General features: G+C 38.2%; 2 protein-coding genes across 19 annotated transcripts in view; both read right to left on the bottom strand.

The window, feature by feature from the left end:
- Positions 1–24,954, bottom strand: part of LOC115429835 (protein unc-13 homolog B-like) — a 95,700-nt gene that overhangs the window by 21,573 nt on the left and 49,173 nt on the right. For 9 of the 18 annotated variants that reach the window (XM_030149584.1, XM_030149592.1, XM_030149588.1 and 6 more), the window contains 19 exons: positions 23,531–23,824; positions 23,333–23,423; positions 16,020–16,066; positions 15,746–15,824; positions 15,472–15,477; positions 14,742–14,816; positions 12,864–13,083; positions 12,427–12,654; positions 12,185–12,326; positions 11,711–11,880; positions 8,889–9,004; positions 7,444–7,607; positions 6,811–6,961; positions 6,563–6,631; positions 4,066–4,155; positions 3,803–3,940; positions 2,536–2,666; positions 2,345–2,430; positions 2,157–2,198 (listed from right to left, as the gene is read on the bottom strand). In XM_030149584.1, coding sequence (XP_030005444.1) covers positions 2,157–2,198; positions 2,345–2,430; positions 2,536–2,666; positions 3,803–3,940; positions 4,066–4,155; positions 6,563–6,631; positions 6,811–6,961; positions 7,444–7,607; positions 8,889–9,004; positions 11,711–11,880; positions 12,185–12,326; positions 12,427–12,654; positions 12,864–13,083; positions 14,742–14,816; positions 15,472–15,477; positions 15,746–15,824; positions 16,020–16,066; positions 23,333–23,423; positions 23,531–23,824 — 2,339 coding nt within the window. The remainder of the gene's footprint in view (positions 1–2,156; positions 2,199–2,344; positions 2,431–2,535; positions 2,667–3,802; positions 3,941–4,065; positions 4,156–6,562; positions 6,632–6,810; positions 6,962–7,443; positions 7,608–8,888; positions 9,005–11,710; positions 11,881–12,184; positions 12,327–12,426; positions 12,655–12,863; positions 13,084–14,741; positions 14,817–15,471; positions 15,478–15,745; positions 15,825–16,019; positions 16,067–23,332; positions 23,424–23,530; positions 23,825–24,954) is intronic. The other 9 variants (XM_030149596.1, XM_030149594.1, XM_030149590.1 and 6 more) reach the window with 4 other exon arrangements.
- Positions 16,084–19,910, bottom strand: LOC115429837 (serine-rich adhesin for platelets-like). Its single transcript, XM_030149603.1, has 2 exons — positions 17,122–19,910; positions 16,084–16,882 (listed from the first exon to the last, which is right to left on the bottom strand). Exons 1-2 carry the CDS (start codon positions 19,388–19,390, stop codon positions 16,707–16,709), a joined length of 2,445 nt encoding a protein of 814 aa, XP_030005463.1. The 5' UTR covers positions 19,391–19,910; the 3' UTR covers positions 16,084–16,706.

Here is a 24,954-nt window from a genome sequence, read left to right on the forward strand (position 1 = left end):
AATTACACCAGAAATATGCACAAATACTAAACACATCTTTATTTGATCAGAACCGGATCTAATGTTATATCACAAAATATTCCTGTGTTAAAACTTAAATTATGTTTTACAGACATTACAGTTTAAGACCCTGTTCAAATGTTCATATTCTATTGGTTCAGAGCCAACATCAGAACATTATCTTTGTACAATCCCAACAAAGGAACTAACATTATTTAATAAAAGAGAGTTAAATAATAATAAATAAAATACAAAGAAGAAAAACAAAAAACTAATATCAACCTCTATAATATCTGCATTTGAATAAATGCCTAAAAATATCGATACAGTACTTTTTAATATCGATACAGTATTGTGAAATGAAATATCGCAATATATTGCAGAAACAATATTTTCTTACACCCATATTCATCACTAGATGTCAGTAGAAATTATACACTGTAATTTTGACCCTTTAATACTACACACAGACCTGATAATGAAGAGGAGCCTTTTATTAGCACTGAACACATAAAAATATAAATGAATAATTAGATTTCTGTTTGTCTTTTGAGCTTTGTGGTTTGAGTTACAATTTTAAACTCTATCAGAAGAAAGTGGTGCATTAACAGCAAACTAGTCAACTTTAAAAGAGTGGAAAAAGCTAAAGAAATATGTATGAAGCTAAAAGGAGATAATTTTCAAATCCAAGCAATAGGCCTAATTTACACATAATTCTAATTTTAAGATATTCACGAAACCTTTGCTTCTCTAAACTCCAGTACACTTGATCAGATCAAGTGTTTCTTTCTAAAATATGCTCCCAAATTTGTAAAAAAAAAAAAATTCTCAAAAATATTTTTTTGCATATTTTTGTGACTACAAAGTACTTTGATTACTCTTAAATTGAAGTTTTTCAGGATCAAAATCTCTTTAAGAGTTATTCTGTTGCTACAGGGCTCCACCAATTCATTGACAATGTCAGCTGAAATGGAAGTAGTGACCAGTCCTGTATTTAACTCAGTGAAGATTTTCCACAGTGATACTCTGTGAAGGGGGATCATCTTGAGGACAGGGGCTTGGATAAAAGCTTGGAGCTGGTGGTGCTTCTCAGTACAGTACAGCACAGAGAAGCACAGCAAGGCCCCTGGGAGACATAAGCAGCTTTCAAACTCAGCAGAGTTATTATTTCACTCTTTTACTCCCCCCATGCCATTGAATAATTTCTACCCCACATTTTCTGCCCAGACTTTTTTGATTCCTGTCTTGTCCTACTTGTGTTTTTCAGTTTCTTTGGAGTTGCATGCTACTACCCCTTTGAGTTTACTGTTAATTGCATACTGCACACTGTACTATTGATTAAAACTGTAAACAATTTAAGGAAGGGGTGTCAAGTTCATTTCAGTTCAGGGGCCACATACAGACCAATTTGATCTCAAATGGGCCTGGAATGTAAAATAATAACATAATAACTTATAAAGAATACCAACTCTAAACTTCTCTGTATGTTTTAGTGTAAAAAAAAAAAAAATATATATATATATATTATGAAAATGTTTATATCTACAAACTATTCTTTACAAAATGTGACTGACATGAAGAACCTGAAATTTCTTAAGAAAAATAGATGCAATTTCAACCATATTATGCCTCAGCTTGTCATTTATACATGTACGTTGCAACTTACAGATCACAGTGCATCTACAAAGCCACAAAACATTTAGTAACAGGCAGAATATTGTTAAAACTGCACTTCCTTCTATTAAGACATTTCAGGTTATTCATATTTCTTCCGGTTGTTCACATTTTTTTTGTGAGACAACAATTTACAATAGGTAACATTTTCATGTAATTTTACTTTTCTAAAGAGAAAACTTTGGGAGTTGTCATTATTTCTAGGTTATTACTCTATTATTTTACTGGTCTGGCCCATGTAACATCAAATTGGGCTGAGTATGCATTTCAGAAATTCATTCCACGGGCCGGATTGGACGTTCTGGCGAGCCGCTTGTGGCCTGCGGGCTGTATGTTTGACACCCCTGAACTAAGGTATGGTCATACAAACTCCAACAAAAACAGCTAAACACATCTCACAAAAGCTACAAAACTACATGAGGACAATATGTAACATTTCTATGACAGGGGAGGAGAGATAGAATGGTGCTCATGGCTTTTACCAGCATAAAATATCTGCCCTCGACAGGAGAATGTGGAAGGAGCTGAAGGGTAATGGCATTAGTTATATAATGAGAAACACGTGGAGTGAAATTTGACAGGTCAAAAGAAAAATGAGAAGATGGACAACTTCCAAAACAAAAACTGCATTCTGCTTTAACTTGTCACAAATGACAGAGAGCTGACTGACCTTCCATAGCGTACATCATGTCTTGAGCAAACAGCGTCCACATGACCTCTGCCGACACCTTCCCTACATTCAGTTCTTGAGGAAACCTGCAAGAAGGGAGAGCAAAAACTAGATCACGAATAGTTCATTTAAACTGTCTCTGAGGGGTTAAAAATAAACAGAGAGCACAAAAGCATAGACCAGTTACTCACTGGTTCAACACGGGTGTGTAGGAGTTTCTGTCCTCTTCAATGATGGAAACAATCAACATGATAAGTTTGGGCCAGAAGTCTAAATTCTTGATACTTGGGCCTTGTTCTTCTAAAGGCAGCTCCTCCTTGTTCTGTGTTAAAAAAGTACATAGATTAATAAATGATTGCTTATCAACCATCCCCTACAAAATCACACTGACAAGGGGTCCTTGTTAGTGATGTTAACTTCTTTTCTTTGAATCTGACCACTGCAAGAAAAACATGTTCTATTTTTTTTATCTACCGTACCTTCCGGGCTATAAGGCGCACTGGAATGTAAACCGCACCTGACTATAAGCTGCGGCTGACTTTAAGTCGCACCTGACAATAAGCCGTAGGTGTCTACGTTGTGACATGGGATATTTACACAGAAAGATGGTAAACAGAAAGATTGTTCAAATATTTATTTCCATACCTTAACTGCTTTTTTTCAAACAGTGCCTGTAACACGGCAGTAAAACAGCAGGAACACGGCCGGTTAAAAAACCCAGAAAAGTCATTGATCTCTGTCTTCATCTTCCTTCTGCTCATTGAAACCACTGCAGTCATCTTCTTCATTGTTGGAGTTGAACAGCCTCAAAGGCTCTGTCACACACCTTCTACATCTCTCCTCCATTGTTGCTCAATGGCACTTCGGTGCTGCAGCTCTATTTCCTTCTTGGACAGACACATCAATTGCTTTTAACTTAAAAGCTGCAAAATATGCATTTCTTTGTGTGTTTTCCATGATGAGGGTTTGTGCATGACACGCAAAATGATTGCTAAAAGTTAAGATTAAAACTTCTCCTCTTCGCATCACCTCTTCCCCCTATCTGTCTCACTTTTGCGCTTCCTGCTAGAGCGCCCCCTGGAGGCCGTTAGCCCGTAAAAATCTATACTTGAGCTGCATCGCTGTATAAGCCGCAGGGTTCAAAACGAGAAAAAAGTAGCGGCTTATAGTCCGGAAAGTACGGTAGTTGTGCTTCAGCAATGAAATGACAAATGGCATGACAGAAATCACAGCTGGATGACAGACAAAACAGCAAAACACAGCACTGCAACACATAACTAACAAGCTGTAGCACATTTGGTGAAAAAATAGTGAATGGTTTCTAGTTAATTTAGTTAAGAAACATACCTGTTTTTACCTGAGTGGTAAAACTGACTAGCAAATGTATCTTCTCTGTGGCTACAGACTCATGCTGATAGAAAATCTTGGTATGAAATCAGTAATGAGAATGTGACTCACTGTATCCACAGGTTGGTACTGTCTGCTGTACAGCTCATGGCAGTTATTGAATATGTAATCATATGTGGAGTTGAGACAGGCCTTGACGCAGTCCCTCACCACCTGGCTGGCTCTGGGCGGAGACTGTAACTCCTGGACCTGAACGCCACATTGAGACAGAAACAATGGCACTGAGCTGATGCAAATATTTATTATTTGATATGATTCCATCACCCATTCTACATTTCCATGACGGGATAAAAAAACAAATGTAATCATCCTACCTTCATCCTGAAGAAGGTGATGCTGGTTAGAAGATCAACAGTAGATTTCAAATCCTGCAGCCGCTCCTTGCTGCTGGCAGGAAAGTGATTCTACAGTTGAAAAACAAGAATGATTGTGTTTTAAATTATTCAGCTCTAATGTAAATGTAAAACAAACACAATCAACATACAGGGCATTACATAGAAGTGACTATACATTGAATTGATGCCACATTTCACATTCACAGTCTGTAGTTAATTAAAGTTAATATCTTATTACACATTTAGGGCCACTTTTGCTGAGCAGGGCATATTAGTGTGAGGCTGCAGTGAGGTAAGTCAGTTCATTTCAATATCGACCAACGCAGTCGACCAAGAGCAGGACAAATTATCATAGAATTGCAAACAAGCAGACTTGATGAGGCTAGAGGCAATCTACCACTAACACAGGCACAGTTTATTACTGTAACCTGACAAATATATAGTGTGTGTTCCTCTCAAGAAACAGCACAAACCGAAGAGGTGTGAGAGAATAAATGTAACAATCTCAGTAAAACACTTTCACACAATTTCCAACTTGCTCACAAAAGCAACAATGGGAAAGCTAGCATGTCTCTAATTTATAATCCAGTTCTTGAATTTCCCCTGGGATCAATAAAGTATCTATCTATCTATCTATCTATCTATCTATCTATCTATCTATCTATCTATCTATCTATCTATCTATCTATCTATCTATCTATCTATCTATCTATCTATCTATCTATCTATCTATCTATCTATCTATCTATCTATCTATCTATAAATTTAAATTGATCACATTAACTGTTTTTAAAATCAACTATATAACGAGAGGCACCTTAGTGGAGACTTAGGACTACCAAAACCACCAACAAATCAACACTATGCATCCACAGACTCTATCACTTAATGATAAAATTCATTGTTTACACACATCTGTACGAGGGGGGGCTGAAAAGTTCATAGCGTGACTAAGAAGGAGCTATTGTGCAGCAGTGAAACTTAGCATGCATTAAATTCAACCTTTCCTAATACTAACTGCATGGTTTCCTTCCAGATAAACCCACATTGGATAAATAATTTAGGACTTTGAAAAGTAGTACTACAGACATTTCATGAAAATGCTTGCTTTTCACCCCTCCCTCGTTCTCCCTACCCCTCTTGAATTTCTCTTCCCAGTTTTGCACAGTTGATAAAGCTGGAGCATCATCCCCTATAGCAACCATGTCAGCATGAATGTCCTTGGTGTCTAACCCCTTTTTCTGGAGGCATTTGACAAGACCACGGTGCCACGGATGGTTCACGAAATGTCTCTGGTACTACTTTTCAAAGTCCTAAATTATTTATCCAATGTGGGTTTATCTGGAAGGAAACCATGCAATTAGTATCAGGAGAGGTTGAATTTAATGTATGCCAAGTTTCATTGCTGTGGAATAACTCCTTAGTCAGGCTATGAACTTTTCAGCCCCCCCTCATATTATGGTATCATCAAGTTTTCTTCTTTAAACTAAAACTCAAAGCCACTTATTTTGACAGTTGGTCAAACTATCAGCTGATAGTGTACATTAAAGCTCTGTTAGCTTCGCTCTGTTTTTAGACTGAAAACAGCCACAGTAAAAACCACAAATCACCTCTGTTTTCTGAATGGTTTGTCTTGTTAATAACTGAAATAAAGATCTGTCTGGAATTGAACAAACAAGGTCAAAACCGTCAACATTAAGTCAACAAACAGCAGCTTAGCAAAGATAATTACATTGCATAATAATTTCATGTCATAATCAAGAACTGTGATTTTAGCATCAAACTCAATTCTTCTCATTTAGCGCTGTGTCCAGTGGAGAAAACAGTGATTGTAGCTTTTATCACTTTTTGCCTTTTTTTGACACTAAAGGTTGTTTCTTCTTGGTTCTCATTCCATCTGGTCACTTACTGATCCTTGGTAAAAGGCTCTGTGGTGTTAGTTTACGTCACCAAGTGAGTGACAGAGTGACTCACTATTCCCTCTAGTGGTCACATAAATCCTTCAGCCCACTGGTCTGAATGAAATCTCTACAATCTAATACACTGGCAACTTTGGCAGAACCTCAGGGTCTTCATTCTAAACACTCCAATGATAATTTTAGGTCATTTAAAAAGATATTTTAAGGTAGAAGTACTAAATACAGGACCTTTAAGGTGCCTACTCATTTATTGCGTTGTTTTATTTGCCATTTTCATGTCGAGGTATTTGTTGTATCACTCAAATATATATTTATTTGTCTTAGATTTTTTTTGTTTTACCTTTTATTCAACTGTTGTATTTTTTAATCTGCACTGTATGATTTTCTGACATATCTATGTTGTTTTGGTCATGCTCTGCGAAATACTTTGTGTTGCATTTTGTATGAAAACCCCTAAATAAATGAACACAATCTGTGACATTACAACATAATTTTGCAAATATGTTAATATTAACTTTAACATAATTTTTGCTGTAGAAAAAAAATGTTTTCCTTACCCTATATGTAGAGAGATCAATGCGCAAGGAGTTGTGCAACTGGTCTAGGAGCTTGACAAAACGTTCTTTCTGTAAGATGGAAACAACAAGAAAGGACATTATGAGGATGAAAAGTGTTCATTTAAGGCATAGGATAAAGAACAGAGAATGGAGGATAACAACATAGAACACGAGACAAAATTACAAGAAAAAGACGAGGTCACAGAGTCAAAAGACACTGTTTTATGTATAGGCGAGATTGTACAAACCCCAAAATTTGAGGCAGCAAAGCGGTCGGAGGCAGAGACATTGGTGGAGGCGGTTGTGTGGGCATAGAATGCATTGATGTTGGCCAGTAGGGTGCTCATCACAGCAGGAACCCCAGGGCACATGTACTTGGATGAGAGACAGGCGAAATGCCTAAGAGAAGGAAGACACAACCCAACAGCAGACTGTGGTTAACACCTGTCTTATTCTACATAACCCAACCCAAGGATGAGGCCTCAATTGGCCATGGAGGTGAGGTTTTGACGGAACCATGTGGGAGTACATGTGTCCTCTCAGGGGCCTTGTTTTTACCTAATGATTCCTATTATGTAAGGTCATTTCATGGGCCCATGTGCTACGTGACACGTTCAGGCTGAGGGATGGCCCATTGGAGTGTGCTTTGTGTGAATGATGGGTTGAGTTAACAGGCAGTTATATGAATCATGACACTTCATGGAGACAAATCCATCGCCAGCCCATTAATACCTGACTTTCCGTCATTTGCAGGCCAACAGGGAACAACAACAGCGCTTTGGTATTGACTCTGATATAAGATCAAAAGGCTGACCATGGAGGGGACATAAACCAAAAACATTGAGAGATTGAGATAGACTAATAAAATCTTTTATACTTACGTCATGGCTTGGTAAATTGATTCGATTCCATAACGCATAGCAAACTCGTCCACTATTTCCTGCGCCACGTCATCAAAGTAGACTTTCCAGGCATCGTCACCACGAGCCTCTGGGATCTTAACCACACCTTGGCCGAGCATGTCAGTCGAATGGTGAAACAGATTCTGTAACAGAAAGAGGCTTATCTGAGTTGGGAACCTGACATTAAACTGCAGTAGTGATCCATAACAGGGTTTCTCCAGCTTTATGAATGATGGGAGGCATTTGGTGGTAGCTATTTATAGCAGCTGAAGCCTATGTCTATACCCCAAATTCCCAATTTGAGGTTTTTCTTGGAAAAAGTACAGCAGACGTCAAATTTGTTATTTTCAACAATTTTAAAGAGGCAACAGACCTGTCAAAATTACATATAAGAATGACATTTTATGAGTCATTACTGGGTTTTAGACTTTCTAAGGACTCACAGAAACCAAATACAACTACGAGTTAAAACAATATGCAATTATTCACGCCAAGAGCGATCCACGCACGACATTCCACCTCATTATTTCAGGCAGAGATAGAGAGTTTAGGTCTTAAGTATGTTCCAAACTTGACTCTGAACTGTTTATCTTAATAAACCAATGCTGTCTTTTTTTGTTTTAACTACATTTAAGCTACACATTAATTGGAAGGTTTTCCCTATAGGAATCTGGGGGCTGCAAGTTGCGATTCAGGGCGTGGGGTTTTTACTATCTTTACAATATTTAGTTATAAAATGCAAGTTGTCCATTTTCACATTACACCAAGACATTAGCAAGGAAGGGAGCTAAAATATGGTTATTGATTGATTGTCATATCATTAAGCTCATATTTCTGCATGACAAAATTTTGACATTTGAACAATATATTACTGGTAAATCAGTGGTTAATGTATCTGAACTGAAGATTCAGTTCCGCGCTTAAGTACTTATGTGGAATTTGTGTTGGAATCTGTTTTGTGCAGGTACTGAATGAAATGTTAATGATGATTTCTATATATAAATTGTGGGACACTTTTTCTGCTAAAATTGTTGTGCTTATGGGCTCTATGCACAGCCCCACTACTTCCTGAACTTAAGGCAGCTCCTTTCATTATTGGACACACTGATTCATCCAGGTGTGCCTGCTGCTTCTTGTGGTGACTACAGTGGTCAGGCACTCCTGGATCAATCAGTGTGTCCAATACTGAAACACAGGAAATCAAGGAGCTGCCTTAAGTTCAGGAAGTAGTGGGGCTGTACATAAAGCCCATTCCCAAGTTTCTCATTCATTCTCACTGTCCTCGGCAAAATTGGCTACCATTAATTTAAAAATGCAGCTGGAAAACAGATCCCAGTACAACTCAGATTCCGACAATTTGCAAATCTTCCATATTGAACCTTTAATTAATAACACAACTCAAAGGCTTCCACGGATGTCCATACCTCATGTAAACAGGTGTACTGCACATGATATGCTGCCACTTTCTCCTCCCCCTTGATCTCTACGTTGATCTGAAGTCGAATGGCACCTGACACAGCCGACTTATCAGTTCTCTTCTCTGTAATCAAACACAATTACAGTCATGCAGATTTACAGTCACACAAACATGCACATTCTCAGTTCATAACTCCAATCCAAATGTGTTAACACAACACTAATAACAGACTGTTAACTTGGCAGCTCTATTGTAGGGGGCTCTGTTTCTCCAGTTTGACGCCAGTGCAAGGCCAGTACTGCTAATAGAAGTCCTCCAGCTGATAGTGAGGGAGACAATGGCAGTGGGCTGTAGAGATGTGCTCCTGATCACCAAAGACACTTGAGTTGGAGCTTTTCTGGAGGTGGAGCTCCTGGCTAACTCACCCCTGCTATTTGCCCTGACAGGCCCCTCATTAGGGGTAATTTGCACATGTCGGTGGAGTGGTCGATTTCCGACCGGAGTGCTGCTACTTGATAATCACACATCAGGAAAGGAAAGAAGGAGTAAAGGAGGTAAGCTGGAAAATGGGATGTGGGAGACATAATATTGCATGAAAAGGATTGGGAGAGTAAAATGAGCGATATACTGTGTGCTCTAAGTGATCAAATTTTAATGACGTTAACCAGAAGAATGTATTTTGTTCCAGTTATCAGTGATATTAAACTGAGCACTTCATGTCTTTCAGTTTAAAAGAAACAGCAGATGATTTATGGGCACATTTATATTCAGTGCCACGTTCCAATGAAAGATTTATTAATGCAATGGTGAAGTCAATATCATCACTTTAATGAAGACGCTTTGTGAAAGACCATATAACACTCTACTCTTCTATACATCATGCATATAAAATGAAGAAATACAATTCCCAAAAAAAGTATAGCTACTAAAGAGGCAAGAGCATAGATATGTGGTGCAAGTAATAGTCTAATTTATAAAGTATGTTCCAAAGGAAATGGAAAGGAAAACAACAGTGAGAACAGCACATAGTAAAGGTCTAAAGAGACTGATTCATGAACAAAGTTTTTCTCTGTGATATAAAAGGATCAGAAAGATTTTTTTTTGGCTGAGATGAGAGTGCAATAAAATCTTTCGTCTGACTCCTACACTATCTTTCTACAAGAATTGTACAGTTAGAATTCACATAATTGGCAGATTAGGCGGTGTATACTTTTTAATAACTCATCCTAATCACAGTATCTCATTATACCGGGTTGAGATTTTCCTGAATTGAGTACAGCTGACTGCATGTTCAAGGGGATTAATTATACATTTAGAATGTCATAAATTAAGCTCGCCAGAGAAAGCCAATGTTGTCGTGAGGAGAATATCTGCCTTGGGTCTGTTTCTGGTCTCTTTTAAAAAATTGTCACTGCAGGCGAAAAGGGGCGTTGGTAATGAGGTTAAAAAAATCCACCGACTGGAGTTAATGGGAAGAAAACTTAGCACCCGACTAGAGAAAAAAAAACACAGATGTGGTCAGACTCCAATGTAGATGAATCCTTCATTAAGGCAAATGAATGCACAGCTGCTGAAGAAAAAAGCTGGGATGTTCTAGGAGATTTTTATCTTGCAGACTGGGGAGAAGGCAGTGAACAAAAAAGCCAGAGGCAAAACTGAAGAGAATCGATCTGAGTACACCAGAATAAAATATCTGTGCTTAAAATGGTTGCTTTTTTACTTTTGTGAGTGGGCATGTCTGTGTCTTTATATTTTAAGTGTCTGCTGTTTTCATACAAATTCTTCTAAGATCTGTGTAAAACCTGTGTGAGATTTGCAGCTTGTGTTTGAAAGTTTAAAAGTGATGTACAGCATAATCTAATTAGGTGCTGAGGTTAAAAAAAAATGAAAAAAGACTAAAAAGGAAAAGGACAGGAATGCTGGGAAGCGGCTTGTGCCAGAGTGCAAACCAAATCAATAAATGCATGCCTTAAGTTCATACATTACAAATGGTTATTGCAGATGTATGTTACACCTGTAGAACTGAATAGATACAATAAAAACATAACAGACATATACACAAAATGTATGGAAAGTAAAGGAACAGTTTTTCTTTGCTTATGGCAATGTAGGAAAATCAAAACATTTTGGAAAAGATGTGGGAGTAACAATTGAAAAAATAATTTCAAAATAAATTATACTGAACCCTCAGCTCCTCTTGTTGGGTCTGTATCCAGAAAAACATCTAAAATGAAAGGATGATCATAGACCTTGGCTTGTTTTATGCCAAAAAATGTATTGCACTAATGTGGAGAAGGACTCACAGACCAGATGTGTGTCACAGACCAGATGTGTGTCAGTGAATGTGACAGATGTTAACAAGCCTTCCATTTGAAAGAATCACATATATTTTGAAATCTAAAAAGCATGTGTTTGAGAATATATGGGGACCTTTTATTAAATATGTTAATAGTGCAAACGTATCACCCGAAGAAGATGGCAAATGATGTAGGTGGACCTTGTAGTTTCCATGTCTGTTGACTTTTTTGTTGCTATGATTTGTTATGATGATGATTTTTTTTTTTTTTTTTTTTAACACAAGATGTGATGCTATTTTTTCTGTTGTATGTAATGAACATAATATGCTCTACCATGTGTAGTTTACCTGGTTTAAACAGAGGAGCACTGGTACTTGTTTTAATAAAATTTGAATACAAATATTGTGGGAAAAAAAGCAGGAAAAAAAGGAAAAGGATTAAAAAAAAGGACATAGAGCAGACTATGTTTAACCCCTCCTAAAAACAAATACCCTTCATATAACCTCATAACAGAATCAGAGAGCATACTGACCCAGGTTGTACCAGACGTCCATTTCTCCGCTCAGTGTGCGAACTTCAATAATACTTTGGCCGAGGAAATCGTCAGATTCTCTCTTCAGACGCTGCTTCACTCTGGACTTAATGTCATCATCCTCATCCCACACACGGACTTTGATTCGGTCAGAGGAATTATGGCACTCACTAACAAAGACCAAAACGCTTGATTAAAAGTCAAATTCTTTAAAAAATAATGAAAAATGTAACTTAACAAATAATAAAAGCTGAGTGGTGTTTTTTGGGGATAAGCAAGAAGATATGATGTGAACTTCTTCAAAAACAGCAACAACTTTCATCTTTGAAGAATCAATCTAGGCTTGGGGGCAGTTTCTACAACTGTAATCTATACATGAAAAATATCAATCATTAAAACTACTTTTATCTCAGCTGTGGGAAAGAAAAGCACTGACGAAGACACACTGTAAAACCAAGACATTTGGAAACTCACAAGTGGAACTTCTCCTCCCAGACCGGATTGAGGTTTCCATAAATGGTCTTTGTTCTCTTCTTGGTCTTCCCCACCTGGACAGTGACGTATGGATCACTGGATCCTGTTTTGTCCTTTGCTTGAAGTCCTTGGGCACAAACAACTGAAAAAGTAATCAAGAAACATAAGCTTAGTGGAATCACACGTATTGCTAAGATGAAGTTTGAGTCATAAATGCAACTTTTTTTTAATTCACCATATACCTGTGATTGTGATCTTGGCCGACCACTTTGAGGTGCCATCAAGTACACTTTGTTTTATGGTCTTCATCTGCTGGGCATGGATGGCTTTGCTGATCACAAACACTTCCCTGATGAGTTCAAAGATTTCTGGCTTGTTCCTCTCCCTGATTTTCATCCTGTCCTTCATGGCCATGATGATGTTGTTCGTCCGATCTCCAGGTCCATGCTTTGAACTCTTCTCCGCAGCTCCTGAACAGTCACACAGTCAGAATGTGTAGAAGATATGTTGTTGTTTGTTTGTTTTTTTTTGTCTCAACACTGAACACTGGTATGACAACTAAATAAAACAATGAAGCTAATTTTCAGAGAAGGGCCTGTATTTAATAGCATGAATCTTTGGGTCTACACAGTCAAACCACCAATTTACACTGTTCAACCCTTTTCTAGGCGGAACTTACGCTGCAGACAGTCGGCATTCAGCAGCTCTTGGCACTTCTCATGGCACTTGACCCCGCACTCTGAGCACCGCATGCCTTGGCGTGCAATGCCCCACAGCAGCCCCTCACACTCATAGCAGTATGTGGGTGTAGTGGCAGTCCACACCTCGAAGTTATGTGGAGTGGTACAGGATATGGGATAGATGAGTGCTTGTAGGGTCTTCTTGTACACGTGGTTTTTCTATAGAGAGAAGAACTTGGATTTAAAATGTGCTGATGGGGTTGCAAATCATGAGATGATTATTTTTTCTACAAGACAAGCTTATGAAATGGTGGCCTGTTGGGGCACACTGTATTTTAAACAGACTACCTTTTTTTGTTAAATTTATTTTATTATTATGCTTTAATGATAGCAAAGAACAATGCTGCATCCAGATCCTCAAGAAGGACAAGAATTACAATGCAAAAAAGTGTGCCCTGTAAAAGTATTAACTCTGCAGCAAGATGGTCCCTGTCAGTATTTGGAATCATTTTAATGCTGCTTAAATGTGTATATTGTATTTTATTGTTGTAAATGTTTAAAGTTACGGTAAGTTGAACTATTTTTTATTCCATTTTCTAATATGCATCGTATTCTAGAAGATCATCGTTTGCTATTTGTTGCGTCGCTACTACGGTAAGCACATATCTCAAAAAAGCCAACTTCATACTCTCAGGAAAACCAGCTTGATTTTAACTTTGAAGCAATGCTTTTTTTTAAGGGATGTATGTACAAATACAAAGATGCATACAGATAAACTTTTTATTTATTCCCAGGAGGAAATTCCTTTTTTCATCAGCTGAAGAAAATAAATAAATAAATAAATAATCAAACACAAAATCATCAGTGTATCAGTCATCACACTAAGATGTTGCAGAGTCTGATGGGAGTGAGGGAGAATAGACGTTTAGTTTTAGAAGTGTTATTCAACCTTTATGAACAAAAGCCCACTAACAGGATCACAAACCTATTGTCACCCCCGAAAAAATTGGGGATGAGTAGGTTATTCTGAAACTAACATAACAAACCTGTATGTGGAGGACGTGGTGGGTTATACGCTTCATCATTTCCCACCTGCTACCCCCAAAAAACAAATTTGCAACGGGGGTGGGGGAAGTATGTGCCTCTATTATATGTTAGAGCTTACAAAGGGTCTTTACGCAGGGGTACCACCCCCTTGAGAAACACTGTAATAGTCCAGCCGCTTGCATTTCGACATGGGGGGGATCTGCTGCACCTCCTTTGTATTAATAGCTAATGAGTCTGTGATTTTTCGTGATTTTTTGTGATTTCCCCCAGTTGAGAACCACTGGTTTAAGACATTAGAGGATTTAGTTGCCAGCTATGTTTGGTTTGATTTAACTGTTTTCCTTTATGTTTAGTTTGGGTGGAGAGCTGAGTCTGAGTCTTTGGCTCAGCTTCTTCCCCATATTTTGTTCTTTTCACTCAGGATCTTCAGTCCCTTTTTGTTTGTTACTCTGAGCCCTGAGTTTTTATTATGTTACTCTTTGCAACAAAATGTGGTGTCCAGAGTCTTTGTTTCTGTAATGTCAACACATCAAGGAATGCTTAATCGTTCAGCATTTATCAGGCATTTTCTAAATCATGACATTTCAATTTACAAGGATTGCATGAAAACTGAAGTTGAACTTAGTCTAATCTTAGTGTCTAATTTTATTGTCTGATTAACTTCCTTTAATTTTCATGAGTTTGTGAAAATTGAATTTCCCCCTGGGATAAATAAAGTTGATCTGCATATGTAAAGTAAATATCTACCTCAGAAATATTGCAAAGTATAAAGTTGTATATAATAGTAAAACTAGTAAAAAAAGCTTATATAATACTGTTGTTCTACTTACCAGCTCCTCATCTTTGATTGAGGACCGTGCAGCCATGGCAGATGCAATCCCTGCCTTCCTGGCCTGGACGAGAGACTGAACCACAGAAAACAGAGCATATATCTTACTAAATCTTGGATATATACATATACAACCCACAACCAACCATAACCAAAAGTAACACTACGTAAATGAGGTCAGTTTGGTTAAACAGGGGACCAGGGTGGTTCTATAGGTGGTCAGTAGGGCTGTTATTGTTTCTTCCCCAAGACATGGTTGAATTTGTGCCAGATGATCAGAAAACCCATGTGAGTAATATTAGTTGGAAGCAACTAGTGAAGAGATACAAGACTATTCCAGTGTTAGCAAAAAATAAATAAATATCAAGACCATCAGCCACAAATTTCAGTGGGAGTGTTAGTACTGGATGCTACCCATGTGCAGTTGTGACAGCCAGTTTGTCTATTTATACATGGCTTAGCAGGTGAAAAAAGGGCAAACCAAAGGGTGAGGAAATGAACTGTTGATTAGGTTTCTTAATGATAACATTAAGTAGAAGGAGAAAATACCCATGACCAACAGGATGCATGCAAATCTGTTAATTTACATTAACTGAGAGGTCTGACTATTATTCACTACATATAAGGATCATCATGCTAGTCACATACATATTTTAGTTATAGCATTTGCCCTACTTGATGTGCTGCACCTTAGTAGAAAAGGGAGTGGCAACTGGATTCTATAAACTTACCATAGCCTGACCAAGGAGAGTGAATGCATTCAAGAGAGTTGTGGGGAATAGTATCAGGTTTAAGAGAGGAGGGAGAGAGAAATTAGCAGTCTGATTTCATATTTGCTGTCAATTGCTGATAACAGTCTCTTCCCAAATTCAGCTCAAACGTAAGAGCATTTCTGAGTCTTTGGTGGTGGTTTGACAAACACAAAAGTGTGCACTCACGAAGAAAGAACAAAAACACATCAGATAACATTTGTAGCAGAGGAAAAAAAAAGAGGGCAGTACTGACCACGTCGCTGACCAGTGGAATTGGCTTCTTTTTACGCAGGTCTGGCATGCTGTCAATTCCATAAAGGCCAGATCCGCCACTATTTATAGACAAAAAAGTTTAACAGCAACAAGCACATACATGCAGTATAAGCAGATAACATGTCACTTTCCTTGTGTTGTTATATCCATTTCTATTGTTGCTTATTCCTGTGAATAACATCAAAATGTCCATAATACTTACTTAAATCATACTTCTACAATATGGGTGCCCTGTGCACCACTTTATCACTTACCCTGGTTTGACCCAGGCCTGCCTGGTGTTGGGTTCTTCATCTCGAGCCTAAGGATTAAAAAAGTGATAATTAAAGTCTATGGCATTGAAAAGCTGACACATTAAGATGTATTGCGAGACAACAAAGGTAATGGGAATAAAAAATTGGTTGAGTTTTACCTCTCTGATGTCATAAATCACGTAAAAAATAGGTGACATTGCCTTTAAAACACAAACTCAAAAAAAATTTGCTGAATTTTAATTACACACTACAAAGTGTCCTGTATAACGCAATGGTGAATGGAAATTACACAGATATAAAGCCACTGAAGACTTCTCACAGGTCAAAAGCGCACTAGGGAAAGCCCAGATAACTTTAAAAGAAGTAGATGAAACAACTCTTGGTAAGAATTTCACAAAAGTACTGAAATTTTGACTGGGAACTGTATGCGTTACGCTTTGATCAGTGTCTGTGCATCACTCCGTCAGATGACAGAAGAGAGTAGGGATCCCTCTAGGGTTCAAATCACAGTGGGATTTCTGGGAGAATTTGGAAACCTTTTGGGGATGACATGAAGCAATGGACATTAAGGAATCACTTTCCAAGACTTCAACAAGAAACAAACTGACAAACTACACTTGGAATGATGCTGCAAATCCCCCACTTCTCATAATGTCCTGATAAGGCTTTCTAGTTTTATAGTATGCGTCATGCATTGGATAATGGATATCGCATAATGTAATGGTATGACACGCTCAAGGAATACAAATAATAGGTGGAAAGAATGGTGGAAATGAAAATGGACATAAATAAAAACACAACCAAAATAATTTCACTATGGGTACAGTCGGTAAGAATAACCTGATTATCCTCTTTCCAAATCTCTGCAAAGAAAAAAAATATCAGAAGATTCAGACGGCATATGAAAATGGTCAAACAAATCCAAGCACAGCATAGTAAAGCTTTAAAAAGAAACATTTACCTCTTTTACAATTACTTAAAAAACATTACACATTATTACATCTAAATTTTTATTATTACTGTTATTATCTTTTTTTTTTTTTTTGCTGTTTCAACCGGGCTTGCCAATGATTTAAGTCACATAAAATATGTTTTAAAATACCTGGAAAAAACTCATCTTGAGATTGGGAACCCTGTGATCCTTGAGATCCATGGGATCCTTGGGACCCTTGGGCAGATTTTGACAGTCTATGACGGGTTTGCCTCTTCTCTCTCAGAATGCGCTGGAAATTAGCTATACGCTCTTTGTGACTGGGATCTGTAGACTTGCCTGAGACAACCTCATCTAGAATGTGGTTTTCCTTAATTGGACTTAACCTGACCTCATCAGAACTCAGAGGGCTCGGCACAGGAACTAAGGGACTCTCTTCTTGCTTTACTGGAGTCAGGTCAAGAGTGGACAATTCTCCATCTGTGGGACATTCTTTGTCTTGTGAAATTTCTAAAGAGTGAGACTCAGTGAGGGTGGAGGGAGATGGTTCACTGGGTGACGGCTGAGGGGACAATGACAGAGTTTCATGTGGCTCAGTCGCACAACTGACATAGACTGAAGACTCACTCTCATCTTTTGGAGTACCAAACTGAGTGTGATTCTCTGTTAGACTAACTTCCCCATTTGTAGACTCAGCACTGCCTTGTTCTTCCCCTGTTACAAAGGACTGTCTTACAGGGGACAAAGCCGCGTCAGATGCACTATTAACTTTTTCATCATCAGGGTTGGACCCGTCCAACTTTTTCAAAGCCCCTTTTAAAGCTGACCTAAAAGAAAGCACTGCCTTGGTAAATGTTGGTACATCAAAACCTGCAGATGGAGACTTAGCTGTGCTCTCAGAAAGCATTTCAGAAGATCCCTGCGACAAAGAGTCTGCTGTGTCCTCCCTGAAGATGCTGTGGTCTGTTGACTCCTTGTCCAAACTCTCAGCTGACCCCAGATCAAGAGTGTCACCGGATGATAAACCATCATCACACTGTGAATGCGACTCCAGATAACCATCATCACAATCTGTCAGCAGCACAGTGGAGCAACTCAAACTCCTAGAGGGCCCACTACCCACTTCATTTGCGCATGCATCCACAGTGTGGTAACCTGAGCTACGAGAGTATGGACAGTTTGCAACACAGTCACAGTCTAGATTCTCTTCATCAGCTTGGAGCCTTTGGGGTCTCCTGTCCACCACACTAGAGGAACTGGAGGGAGAGTTGTAATGGTGTCCAAAGAGCAGAGAGAGGTGTTCAGAGCTGTTCTGGGAAGAATGACCAGGAGTGCTGCTTTGTGTCTCTATGGCACACCTGTCCCAGACACCAAGGCAGTTCTCAAGTTCTTCTCCACTGTTTGCACAAGAGGAGCACAAGTCCTCCTCACTCCAACCTCCACTAAAGCTGTGGTGCATTTCAACGGAGGGCCAGCTATCATATTGAGTGGAAAGCAGACTGTTGCAAGCTTGTAGACAGTTGGAACTGTGACATGAGGATAAAGAACTAGGACTCTGGCAGTCTTGGCCACTGTGGAGTTCATGGTAACGGTGGTCAGGTTTTGACAGGCCACATAAAGGCACATTTGCCATCTGCTGTTGGTTTTTCTGGCCTGTTTGCTGGTTCCATTGGAGATTGACAAGATCGATGTGCCATTGTTTGGGTGGTCTGTGAGAAGATGTGGCTCTACAATCATTTCCATTGTCTTTGCGATCTAACAATGGACTAACATGAAGAGATGTGATTGCATTCTGTCTACCCAGACTTCCTTGTCTTGAGCTGGGTATTTGGAGAACAGGACTGGAATGAGGTGCAGCTGAAGCTCCAGAATACAGCTCACCTATTTCACTGAGCACTGCATCAACACAGCAGGATACTTCATCCACCGAGCCCCGCACAGATGTTAGATACTGCCTCAGGTCAGAAATTTCCTCCTGGATCTTGTTGATGCCTTTCAGCTCTTTTAGTATATGGTCTACTACGTTACTTGAGCTTGGCACTGCCTCTTCATTTTCAATTCTTTCACTGGACTGAGTTATAATTTCCTCCACAGTACTAATATCACCACGGCAACCAGAATTTCTCTTTTCCCCAGATGGATTCAAGTCAGTTTTGGTGCAGGTGGTGTTTATCAAGTCATGATGTGAGTTATCCTCTTCACCTTGAAGGCAACTCTGAAGCTTTCTGCGAAGGGTTTTTCCAACTTTTGGACTTGATGATCCTTTCTTCACTTGTGCTTGCCTTTTGGGAGAGAATGACAGTGCCTCTGTGGTGTAGGCCTCATCCTGTCCACTAAGGTGTCCTCTGGGGAACATCCCGGAGAAGAGGCACTCTGGATCAGCTCTTCCCACACATGGAAATACCACTGTCTCACTGACTGCACCTGAGGGCGGCGTCATGACAGACCAGCATCTTAACCTTCAAACCACTGAAAAGAATCACCTCAGTGACAAGTGAAAACTGAGCAATTGGTTAATTTTCAAGGGGCACTAAAAATTCCAAGTTCTTAATCTCCATGGTGATTTAATGAACTAGGTATTTCACTTAAGCTTATTTGACAGTTCTGCTTTACATTTAAAAGTAAAAAGGGTAGGAATAAATTACAAGCATTACAGCATATCAAATTCACATTGAAAAGACAGTGAGACACTACAATATCCATTGAATTACAGTTGTATAATAGACAGTGTTGCTTTAATTGACTTCCTTTCAGGTCACTGTGGCAATTTGCAGAATGAGTGCAATGCAGCTGCTTGGATCTCTGTAATTAGGATGCTTTAGAAAGACTTGGTTTGCTTGGTAATTAGATGACATGTCAATTCTGTCCTCGAAGGCCATGTCCTTCTTCTGCAGCCTTACCAGCTGCACAGTTTGATGGCCCTGACCTATTGCCTACAATACAACAACTATTCAATACCCTAAAAAGATACTTTAAAATGGCAAAATGTGATGTCATATATACATATATGCTACATGCTAACCAGTTACATGGTTATTGTTTATGTATTTTCTACTTCCTTTTAGTTAATACAAAACACAAGTTAGTAAAATCCTTTTTTTCCCACTCTAATCCCACTTAAACTTCAGATGGATACAGCTGGGAATATTGCTGATTGACATAGAATCTGTGTAAGGAATGAAAACTAGGTTGAACAGATTGTGTTGGATCTAAAGGATATAAGATGTTTCAGAAAATCTTAACTGAGACAATAACTCACTGGCATTTTTTGTAGAATGTAGCAACTAAAATGAAAAGTTTATTTATTTTCCTCCTTTCATCCCAACATCTCTGTTGTTTAATGTGTGGTTAGGTCTTACATTGTTCTGAACTTGCACAAAACTATTATATATACGTTACACAAATGCATTACATACAATAATCTGTCAAAGTTATTCTATGTATTACATGAAGTATAAATGTGTCTGAGCTTTAGTTCTGGAAAGCAGATTGTCTATTCAATACTGATAATTTCAGATACTGAATAATGGCTGATTTTATTGAGCCAATCCATTACTGGAGGACTCCAATACAAACTCAAACACTGGAGGTGTGTATTAGTATGGCAGGGATTGGTTTACAGCAAAGTACAGTTAAGACTGAGAAAGTTTTCCATCATTACTAAGAAAGAAATCCAGTCCAAGTCAAAAAATAAATGTGAGTAAGGCTATCAGGATGAATGTTCCGTAACACACCCAATATTGGTAAAAAGGAAATACACACACACTTTTGAGGATTGTTACTAGCTGTTATGGACTGGCACAATCCACTCCATGGGTACCTAAAGAGTCTGGATTTACTGCAAGTTAATGGTTCAGGGAAAAAAAAGCCTGGAGCAAGCTGGGGGTCAGGGTTATTATTCAGGCCAAACATAATACTGGCCTACAGCATTATATTCTCTCTACATACTGAACTGTTTGTGGGTTGGATTACAAAACATTTTGCCTCAAAAGTTTTTAAAATGTTTTTAACTTTAATGTGTCATGCATACATGTTCAGAATCTAGATCAACTCAGTGGTAAAAAGAAGATAAACATAAGTCATTACAATAGTATGAGAAGCAAATACAAGTATCTATTTCTTTTATAGTAAACATGCACATACATTTAAAACTGTCTGCACGAAGGGAATTACTTAATTGTTAAAATACAGTCCTTACCTTATAAGAAAAAATAACAGCTAAAAACAACCTGTACACACCATCTCATAAGATCCATTAATTCCACAGACGAGCAACACCAACTTTCCTCCCTTCTAATGTATCCTCACATAAACACCTCGTTCTGCCTTCATCAAACCGGCAGATCCTCTTCAAGTGAATAACAAACAAACTAGAGCATTAAATCCGTCTTTCCCACAACTGGAATTGCCAGCGTGACAGTAGTAGACCACGATCACACAGCAGTTTACACTCAGATATGAACCCATCCCTCTGCCTCTCCTACCCTCTCGCATGCTTTCTTGACTCTCTCTCCTTCTGTCCTCTGGCAAAGTATTACACCACCAAGCTAATCTGAGGCTGTGAGCCAGCTCTCAGCCTCATTCATTCTTTTTTTTTTGTGTTTCCACATCTTCCCAGTGCTGCACATGGCAATTTTTGTTTTGCTAAAACAAAAACAAAACATGGCTTTAAAACGAAAGGCAGTATTAAAACAAAAATATAAATGAAAGGCATTTGTACAGTATTAAAGACTAGGAGTTGCCAAAGATCTGAGGAAACAATTAAGCATGTTACTTATTTATTCTTTTTTTTTAAATTGTTAATAAAAAAAAAACAAAAAACAAAACATGATATAGGTCTTGTGTTCGGATTATGCCTGCCACTATGACAGACTAACTAATTCATTATAGTGTTTTCTACATTTAGCCTTATGTCCTAAGTGTTTCCCCATGTCCTGTAATAAATGGCACTTAGACAGCTTTCACCTTGCCTTCCATTTATACTCGTGTCTTTAATCAGCCATCATTTATAGTGCATGTTCATCTCTCAACCAGTCCATGCAAACTAATCATTGTAAGTGAGCCAAGGGAGGGACAATCCTTTACTACTATGTCATAAAAGTCCTAATTAAGGAGACAGAGCACAGTTAGGAGTAAGAAATTTTAATTTTTTTTATTATGACCACCCTCTAACGATTTCTGATTTGATGTTAGAAGCAGAATCAGATCCACTGATGCACTAAAACTGTTGGAGGTAGATTAGATCAATAAATAGCATGTAATTCTGGCTCTAAAAAGCAAATATGACAGCGGAGAGATCAAACAAATGTGATATCATTTTCTACTGTTGTCAAAGGACAGTGAACTGGAAAATTGCCTTCAAAAGTTGTCCCAATAGGCTCAGTTTATCACCTTTTACTCAAAGATGTTGTCATTGAGAATGAGAACTGCTTCGGAATTGACCTTCCTGATAAAATAAAGCTTAAATTAAAAAAAAAAATTCAATATATTTTGCTTATAGATAACATTATCTACAGAAAAGAAATGGACAATGGATAACCAAGCCTGATGGTGTGTGCCACAGTCTCTCCCTTCCTTACCTCCCAATCATTTGTTAAAAAAATTCACCCAGGCCCAACAAACCAGCACCCCTTTAGCTGTCACACTTAAGTGATATGGAAGGTTGGAGAGCGGAATTTACTGTAGATAATAATAGCAGTATATCTTGGGTAAAACACAACATATGACAATTTAGACAAACACTGAGATGCAACAAAGCAAGATAGGGACTCTAATGAGCGAGACATTCACTGCTGGAAATTATAGGTTCACAAAGCACTGAGCGATGGGCTTAAGTCAAGAGACGGACAGTGCACTTCAGCCTTATAATTACAGTGCCTTGACTACAGATAAAATTAACCAGTGTAGACCAAGAAAAGAAAGGAGGTGGAGACTGAGTACCTAGAAGAAGCACCATCTCACATCACTGAACAGAAAGCAGAAGCACCAAGTAGCAGTTTCCTGATCAGTCTTATCTCATGTTTAGTAAGTTAAACTGATCAATTCATATTTTTGTTTTTTGTGTGATGCCTTTAAAGAACCAGGGAATTACTACTTCTACCCCAAAAGACACTGAAGAGTCTGTAAATGTACTGGAAAATGTAACAGCAGTAGAGCAATGAAAACAGTGTTGGAACAACAAATTACAGTTGTATGTTGGCAAAGTAGCTACAAAAAATTACACAAAACAGTAAAGAAGTAAATAGTCTATTTTAACTGCATCATCATAATCAGACAGGTTAAACTCAACCAATTACAACCAAAATGTGGGGGTTTGTGTATGTATGTCCATGTGCTCAGTGTGTGCTACCACAATGGAGACACAGAAGTATAAAATTCCTACCTCCCGGAGTTGGACCCTGACTTTATTGATAGCCTTCAACCAGCGGATTCTGGGTGTGGAGAAAGGTAATGGCGGCCCTTCATCGTGGAACCTTGGTCACATGGATTTGACAGATGAGAAGCAAAAATACTCTATAAAGTCCAGAGTATATTCAACTTTATCAGAAAACTGGGTAGAATAAGCAACAAAAGCCTGTACCGTATGAGTTTAGAGGACCCACTCTCTGATGAAATGTTACTCTTCAAGTTCTGTCTTTCTTCAGAGGAGAGCCTGCGTAACTCCTGCTCACTGACCATGGAGTGTCCATTGGTGGAGAGATGTCCATTTGTGCGTGACAGCCCATTGGTGGAGGGATGAAAGCCTGTACTGTGGTAGGAGTGGAAGGACTCCTCTAGTTCTGACCCTCCAGTGCTCTCCTGGCCAGTTTCACTAAGCTGGGAGCTGGTCTGGCTCAAGTTTCCTGATGACCCAAAGCGACTACTTTCCACTGGACTACAATGGTGAGAGAGGAGTGTGGAAAACATGGCATGTTAGAATATTTGGAACCTTTCATGATCAGAATTTGGTGAAAAAATATTTCTAAACACTATTGGGGATTTGGTTGTCTCCACTATTGAGGGATAGATGAGCGAGGGATTACTGCACAAATCACACTTCTACGTACATACGATACCATTCAATATGACAAGAATTTATAGATATTTAATAATTGTAAAAAACTGACAAAAAAAACTCAACACGTAAATGAACTGAGATCAAAAGAGGCTATAACGTATGCACAATTGTTTAGTTAAAGTCTACATTCTGTATTCCTCTAAGTAACCACACCACATTAAGCCCTGAAACAACATCCAACCTTACAGGGGGCTATTGCATGTTGAAAAAAATGGAAAGCAAAGAGTGAAAATTTCTGGTCATATCTATTAAATCCTGCATATGCTTTGTTATTCACTTGAGAGAGGAAGGAACAGATATGAGTATGCTCTGATTTGTGGTGTGAAGCATTTAAATCTGCATTATTGAACTGTCTTGTACCTGTGTACATTCCATAGTAAACATATTGAATGCAAAATAGTGAACAGGCTTATTCAGTAATTTCCTTTAAAGAATACGTGACTAGACAATGAAATATGAATTGATCTGTACCTTGTAAGTCTTACCTTCTGTGAAATTAATTTATTTGGGAAAAATGCAGAACATCTAAATGCACCTAAATATATTCATAAAAAAGGTATTACTAAATTGTACAAGTAGCTGTTTATAGTAGGGTAACTGAATAACTGTAAAACAATTCATATCATAGTGTATAAAATAAGACACTGCACAAACCAGAATCCCATGTCCCAACAAAATTTACACTGTATAAATAACACTGGAAACAGCATTCAGTTCAGTTTGTTGTTTTTTCAATTTGTTTGCTTATTTCTGAAAATAGACCTTTGCCGATACAGCTGGGTAGTACTGTAAGCAACAAATACAATAGGCATACAGTTTTTGTATAGGATGTCTGTTTTATAAATCATTCTTGAATTGAGAATTAACTTTACAAGTGTAGCGATTTCATTCAACACATTTTTTTTATTATCAAAAACTAATAAGTACAGGTAAATAGATATAATAAT

The sequence above is a fragment of the Sphaeramia orbicularis genome, chromosome 12, assembly GCF_902148855.1.
Source record: "Sphaeramia orbicularis chromosome 12, fSphaOr1.1, whole genome shotgun sequence".
Classification (NCBI taxonomy): Eukaryota; Metazoa; Chordata; class Actinopteri; order Kurtiformes; family Apogonidae; genus Sphaeramia; species Sphaeramia orbicularis.